Source organism: Manis pentadactyla, chromosome 5 (genome assembly GCF_030020395.1).
Source record: "Manis pentadactyla isolate mManPen7 chromosome 5, mManPen7.hap1, whole genome shotgun sequence".
In the NCBI taxonomy this organism is placed as follows: Eukaryota; Metazoa; Chordata; class Mammalia; order Pholidota; family Manidae; genus Manis; species Manis pentadactyla.
The window spans coordinates 164,512,705-164,519,627 of record NC_080023.1 but is presented as its reverse complement, the minus strand read 5'-3'; the positions used below and the strand labels follow the sequence as shown (position 1 = coordinate 164,519,627).

Genomic DNA, 6,923 nt, shown 5'->3' with positions numbered 1-6,923 from the left:
AAAGAGCTGGTATAAACATAGTAGCCACTTCAATAAAGGAAAAATTTTTGCACTTATTCAGATTTTGCATACTCTCATTAAATGGGCACGGAATAGTGCTAGACTCAAAGGTTCTTTTTAAACCTTGGCTTTCTTCACTGATTAAAAAAAATGCAGGTTAGATTTGGGCAATAAATATAAGTCTAACATATAACCAAAGAGCAGATGTTCTAATATTTTATCCCTAACACTTATGAGAAATTATTGTTCTCATATTTAAAACATATTTAAAGGAAATTGTGGGTTGGAAAGTGTGAATATTGTGTCCACGTTTCTCAGTAGTAGATGGGATTCGCACTCAGGACTTTTATCTGCCAAATCTCTTTCCAGAGAACCAGACTACATAAAGCAGGTTTCCCACTTAACACTGAGGTAAAGATCAAAGTATTCAACATATTCCACTTAGAGCACTGGTCCCATGTGGTCCCAGTCTCAGTTTGTTCCCGAACCTTCTTTCTTTCCAGTTCTTAATACTCACATTCTGTCCTCAGCCAGGGTTCCCAGCACGGGCTGCCGGAGACTCGCGTGGGAACTCTGAACATTCCTGGCCATGAATTTGTGCTGTAGTCGGCCAAGATGTTCCCACTGGGGAAATGGTTTAAAAGGAACATGAGAACTCTCTGCATCAGCATTTACAACTTTATGAATTCTCCACTGATGTCAAAATAAAAAGCTTAATAAAAACCAAATCTCCAACTGAGCTCATCGTGCTCAATGCCGCTGAACACTAGGGGCCACGGTGTGCACCCAGTCCCAGCTCCCACACCCAGTCTTCCGCCCCTGCCCGGGCTCTCCTCTCTTGGACTCGGTAGCTCGGGGAGCCTGCGCGTCTCTCCTCCGCCGCAGGGTCCCGACGCGGTCCCGGCCTCCCCCTTTCACACGTCTGGGTGCATCGGATCCAATTGTCCGGAGCCTCCCGCTGAGGGGAGATCCGTTAGGGATGTCCGGGGAGGCGCCTCCTCCGCGCACCGGGAGCCTGCAGGCAGACCCAGACCCCCCAAGGACCTGCCCCACCCAAGCCATCCGTCTTGCCCCCCGCGATAGCCTCCCTGGGAGATCCGCAGCGGGGGGACCCCTCAACCGGCGGAGGGGGCGGAGGAGAAGAGGCGAGCAGGGCAGGCGCGTCCGCAGAACTGCAGCCCTCATCCCACGGCCTCCCCTGCTCCGGGCAGTCAGGTGGGGAGTCTGCAGAAGCCGTGCCGGGGTGTAGCGCGGCCGTGAGGCTGCTCCTACTTTCTCAGGGGAAACAGACTTCAAAGCGAGGATTCCTTTCAATGCAAAGAGGCTCCTGGTGGGCTGAGCCCAGGGTAGGGAAAGTGAACAGCTTCTTTTCAAATGAGCAGAGAGGCCTTGTCCTGGTGTTTTTCTCAAGTCTCTCAGAGGCCTTCTGTTCACATGTATGTCTTGCTGATCTGCGGTTTGAGGTAAGAAAAAAATAAATAGTTCACTGTGATTAGAAATCTATAGGAGTAGAGGAGCTCCTTTACCTGCAAGACTTCCGTTTGTAAGAAATGGACTTGTCCCTGCACCTTGTGTCATAAACATTCCTATGGGTTTTATCCACAGACTTGATAAGATGCATTTCTTCTCATCATGGATCAAAGCTATTTTTATCATTGCCCTGGAATTTCCTCTTTATTCAGGTGAGTAAAATTTTCAGTCCTGGGTGAGGCATTCCACGTAGCTTAGAAAATGCAGGAAACAGGAGTGGAGGAGCTTGTTTTATGGATCTGCAATACTTAAACTGGCAAAATGAAACAGGGTATGTTACAAATGCCTTTCTTGAAATTGTCTCAGGGGGTTGATTGCTTTTTCTCATTTCCCACCTTAGAGCGGCGGAGATGAAGAGGTGGGTTGAAAAGAGCAGTCAGTATAACTTAACTCATTGTTCATCTGTGACTAAAGATATTTGTTTTTGTTTTGTTTTTCTTTTTTAGTTTATGGAGGTCAGATTCTGTGGTGGCTAGATGCAGAATGTGGGGAGTGATGAGGTCTTCTAGATCTAGTATTTCTTGACAATCTGATTTGTTGTTCGTGAGTTCTGAGCCCACTAAAGTCAAGGCACTGTAGGAGACAGCTTGCTGATCCTTCTGCTGACAACTTATCTTCCTTAGCGCAGGAGGGGCCATGAATTTCAGACCAAAGTACCTTTAATGTATTGGTTAGATCCCTTATATTAGGCCTGCAAACTAATTGATTAAGTAGTAGGTTAATTCTTTCATATTAAGTGAATTTATGCCAGGCATATTAAGTTGCATTTAAGCAAGGCATTGTATTCTCTGTGATGTCTTATCTAGAAAAATGAAAAACAAACTGTGGTATCTTTGGAGGGTTTGGTGATTATTAAAAAATACATAAAATTATTTTTCACAGAGTGAGATAAATTTGGAATTTTTTTTTTCCAGATTTGGGTTATTTCATGAATTTATTGTTTTGATACTGCCTGTTACAAGGCTCACCTCATGTGCAGGGTCCTGAATAGGCAACTGACATAGCATTTTGCTCTTAGAGGATATAGGTACTTCCCACCAGACCCTCTGATTATTTTCCCTTCTTCTTCTGATTCTTTTTAATTTATCTTTTGTGTGTTGGTTGCAGAAACGGCTTTTGTACCTGCAGTAGACATTCGTGAATTGGTAAGTTCACATTGATTAATTTGGGAACTGAAATAAGTAATTTTTAATTTTTTTGTATTGTGTGAACAGCAAATTTCAACAAAATGTATTATAGAATGATCCTTTAAGAAGTAAAAATAAAACAAAAAAGGTTGCTATTATTACACTAATTCTAGAAATAAACCTTGCCAGACATATAAAACCATTTGACCTTATAGACAAGGTACAAATATTCCATTGTTAAAAATTCCATTATTGGGCATAAACCTTGTTATATACAAGCATCTGATATGGGCTAAAGGGAGTTTAATGTAGAATTGTTTATTCTAGCAAAACGAGGATTTTTAAAAAACAACTTTCCACTTAAAGATGTGTAAAATAAACATTTTCATGTATTTACAGACATACATATGTACAAATGAAATATGACAGAGGTGGAGAAAATGAACTACAGTTCTAAACATCTGAATAGATGAAGACTTCAAAGATGTTTAAAAAGCAGTTCGGTAAGAATACACACAATGTTGTTTATTTATGTAAATTACCAAACCACCAACACTAAACAAATTCCATGTTTATCTAGAGTTACATATACACATATGCAAATACTTATATATGAATACATACATATGTGGTGATCATTTGACACTACTTTATGATGTCATAGTGAAACTATTTAGAAAGACAAAGAAATTATAAAAAATTCAGTTTTATGATTTCTTGTGGTAAGAAACAATGGGGAAAATCTGACCCAGGTATGAAAAGAAGTGGGGCAGAGCAGCTAAATTATAAAAATACATTCAGCCATTTGTTTGTTTGTTTTTTTAAACAATAATTTCGGGTTTGTGAAAAATATACCAATGGTATTTTATGTCTAAGTGAGTTGTGGCTAGATTGTTTATTTTTAAACCTCAGTATAGAATATATTTCATTTTGATGCATGACATTTTGTATTAAGAATAGCATTTTGCTCAAAAAGTTCATTATCTGATAAATTTTATGTTGTTTCTTTATGTTTAACAGCCAGACAGTAGTGTATATGCAGACCAACCACATTTTTATACAAGGGAAATGGATCCAGTCTGTCGAACCAATGGCCAAACTTATTCTAATAGATGCGTTTTCTGTAGTGAAAAATTGTAAGAACACAAGAGTTATATTGGCTCTTCCAAACTAATGAAGAAACCATCACAAAATGATAGAAGACTCCATGTTTCTGATAGCTTAGGCACAGTACATATGGAAGAAATTGCACTCTCTGTAAAAGCCACAGAAACACACTTGTATCTTTTCCTGAAGTTCTCATTTCTAAAAGTTGTTTTATATTTGTTCTTTCTAATATAACTCTGTGGGACATTACACAAATGTAGAAATCAATTAATTTAAATTTTTAATCACTATGACTTACTAATGGCAGTCTGATGATCAATATAATGTAATTCCAAAGTCCAGATGATAAATGATAATCTCCGTTATGTAGCTTCAGGCTACAGGGAGCATATCTGGGCAAGAAACCCTACTGACTACAGAACTCTGAAGTCCAATACAACAGGCCTGCTTATCTCAGGAAGAGACTCCTCTGATGGTCCACTTGGTCTCCTGAACTTTGTAATAGACTGCAGACCTTCCTTAGAGAGTAGGGTATTCTAGGACACTTCCCTCCAACCTGTATCCTTCACTTGGAAGGAGTCTGTAATCTAAAAGTCTGGTCAGTCTCTCTGCCTCCCCATTTCCTCTTACAGGTGCTTCCTCTCATTGATCCCAGAATTCTTTTCTGCTTCTAGAGAACCACTAAGACAATCTGTAAGCCTCTCCTCTCTCAGGGATGGGCAGGTCTCAAGACTGAATCAGGCCTGAGTATGTAGGGGAGTCAAGCAGCCATAGGCTGAGGGGCGACATGTGTAGAGATGGGGACGGGCAGAGCCCAGCTGTTCGTGAAGTGGGACACGGCACCTGCACGCTGCCCCACAGTCTAATCCTCCTCACTGGGGTGTATGCAGCGCAATATCCAGGTAATTTTAAATATTCTTTCAATAATTTATTTTTCTTTCTCTTTTTCTTTCTTTATAGAGAAAATGGTGGAATATTTGAATTTAGTCACTGTGGTGCATGCTGATTCTGCCTAAACTACACATTCCTATGGCTTTTATTGCAATCCTATTTCGTGATGGATTCTACAACCAATTAAGGTGTTGAATTCCTAGATGACCAAGCAAAGCCTTCTGTGATACACAAGATGGAACACAGAATGATGAAGAATTTATCCACCTCTAAGAACCTGTGATTGAAAGATTCTTATTCTCTATGTCCAATTATTCAATTACAGTTCAAAAACTTGTGTTTGATAACATAAAATGTAAAGCAGTTTAAAATCATAAATATTTCAATCAATAAAATGTTAAATATTATCTTTACTAAAATACCCTTTCTTTGGTTGACTAGTGAGTTAAAACACATGAATATTTTTGGCAACTATAATTAAGGAAACATTTTCAAAGGTGAACAAATAATACATTACTTGTATGTTTCCTAAAAATACAGACACCTGGGCTTCTCTTTATCCTGAAGAATCAAAACCTCCAGAAAAGGGATCTGGAAACTTGAATCCTAACATGTACTCCAGGTTAATCTAATTATCACAAATGTTACACAATATGGTCTTAAATTCTAAAACATAGGTCATATCTGTAATTGAGTGAATTGCAGAGCTACTTAAAGATTTCCGAGGTTAGGGAGAAAAAATTATATTATTTTTCTTCCATCTCACAAATCAATCAAGAGACAGTTTGGTGAGCCTATTCATTTAGGGTCCCAAGCTGATGCTTCTCCATTTCTCTCCATCCATCAATCAAGACGAAGCAGTCTTGACTTCTCTAAGATGCCCTTTTAAAGCTTGATTTTAGTGGCAGACATGTAGATTGACTACTAAAAGACAAGTATCAATTTGCTATGATATCGGGCCTGCTCTATAAATTTTTAGTAAATATTTTCACCTCTAAAAGTGTTCTACGAGGAGGTTACTTACTCATTTACATCCATAGAATTAATTCTTAATGAAAGTATACATGAGGTTGTACATTTTTAGAGTCACATTATAAAAATGTATTCAGTCATTTTCATGGCCTTTTTCATCATAGAAGACAGGTATAAAAAACATTATTCATCCAAGTTTATGAATGCTGTTAAATCATACATATATTCTTTTTACTTTTACTCAACATAGTATTTTTTTTTTAAACTACTATAAATTAAGCCCTGTACAATGATAGGAAAAAGTTGGTTAGGAAAAGCAGATTCTATAATCGTTTTCTAGAAATGTTCAGTATACTGATAGAAATTAGTATCCATTAGTGAAGGGAATTCTGCCTTATTCTATGACTATTTTTCACAGAAGCTTTGTGTCAGCTTCTCACATCCCACATGTCATGCAAGTTAGTTCTTAAAAGAACCTTGTTGGATAAACAACAGCTCCATATTTTAGCCATAAACAAAGTAAGTGAGACAGGAAATTGAACAATATTTAAATCTGACATTTAGAAAGTAAAATACAGTATTTCTGTTGACATAAAAGTTGCCATTTTAAAGCATGTGATTACCAATTTTTTAGTATGTATTTATTCACAATGTTGTACACCCATCACCACTATCTTATTATAGAACATAATCATCACCTCCCCCTTTCCAAAAAATAATAACAAAAAAACAACCACGTATTTCCTAATTCCCTGCCTATCAATCACTGGCCACCATTAAACTACTTGTCTCTCTGGACTCACCATTCTGTACATTTCATATAAATAGAATCATCAAGACTGTGAATACTTTTCATAAGAATGGATATCTATCTATCTATTGCATGTGGTCTTTAGTGAATGACTTCTTTCACTTAGCACAATGTTTTCAAGGCTTACTGCTGTTGTAACATGGATCAGTACTTCTTATGACTGAATAATATTCCATCATATGGATATACCACATTTTGTTTTTCCATTCATCAGCTTATAGATGTTTGGACTGTATCTGCTTATTGGCTGTTATGAATAATGCAACTATGAACATTCTTTCTATTTATTTATTCATTTATTTTTAAATTTTATTTATTTACTTTTTTTACATACCATTTGACATTTAATAATGAAATAGTGAAAAGTTTTCCACACACTCCAGGACCCCTATCCTTTTGTACCTCTAAATTTTCACCTCAACCACTACACAAATAAACTACACACAAATCTCAGTCCATGGAGCCCCTCCAGCTAAGGTCTGGCT

At 37.7% G+C, this 6,923-nt stretch overlaps 1 protein-coding gene across 1 annotated transcript; it reads left to right on the top strand.

Annotated features, from left to right (window-relative positions):
* The first annotated feature begins 868 nt into the window (after window positions 1-868).
* Window positions 869-6,710, top strand: LOC130683998 (sperm-associated acrosin inhibitor-like). Its single transcript, XM_057503286.1, has 4 exons — window positions 869-1,463; window positions 1,606-1,682; window positions 2,638-2,675; window positions 3,678-6,710. Exons 1-4 carry the CDS (start codon window positions 1,375-1,377, stop codon window positions 3,795-3,797), a joined length of 324 nt encoding a protein of 107 aa, XP_057359269.1. The 5' UTR covers window positions 869-1,374; the 3' UTR covers window positions 3,798-6,710.
* The last annotated feature ends 213 nt before the right edge of the window (window positions 6,711-6,923 follow it).

Excerpts from the sequence above, each read along its gene's own strand:
- LOC130683998 (XM_057503286.1), top strand. The coding sequence starts at position 1,375 with ATGAGCAGAGAGGCCTTGTCCTGGTGTTTTTCTCAAGTCTCTCAGAGG. Across the intron at positions 1,464-1,605 it reads TTGCTGATCTGCGGTTTGAG|ACTTGATAAGATGCATTTCT; the intron begins GTAAGAAAAAAA and ends TTTTATCCACAG. Across the intron at positions 1,683-2,637 it reads GGAATTTCCTCTTTATTCAG|AAACGGCTTTTGTACCTGCA; the intron begins GTGAGTAAAATT and ends TGTTGGTTGCAG.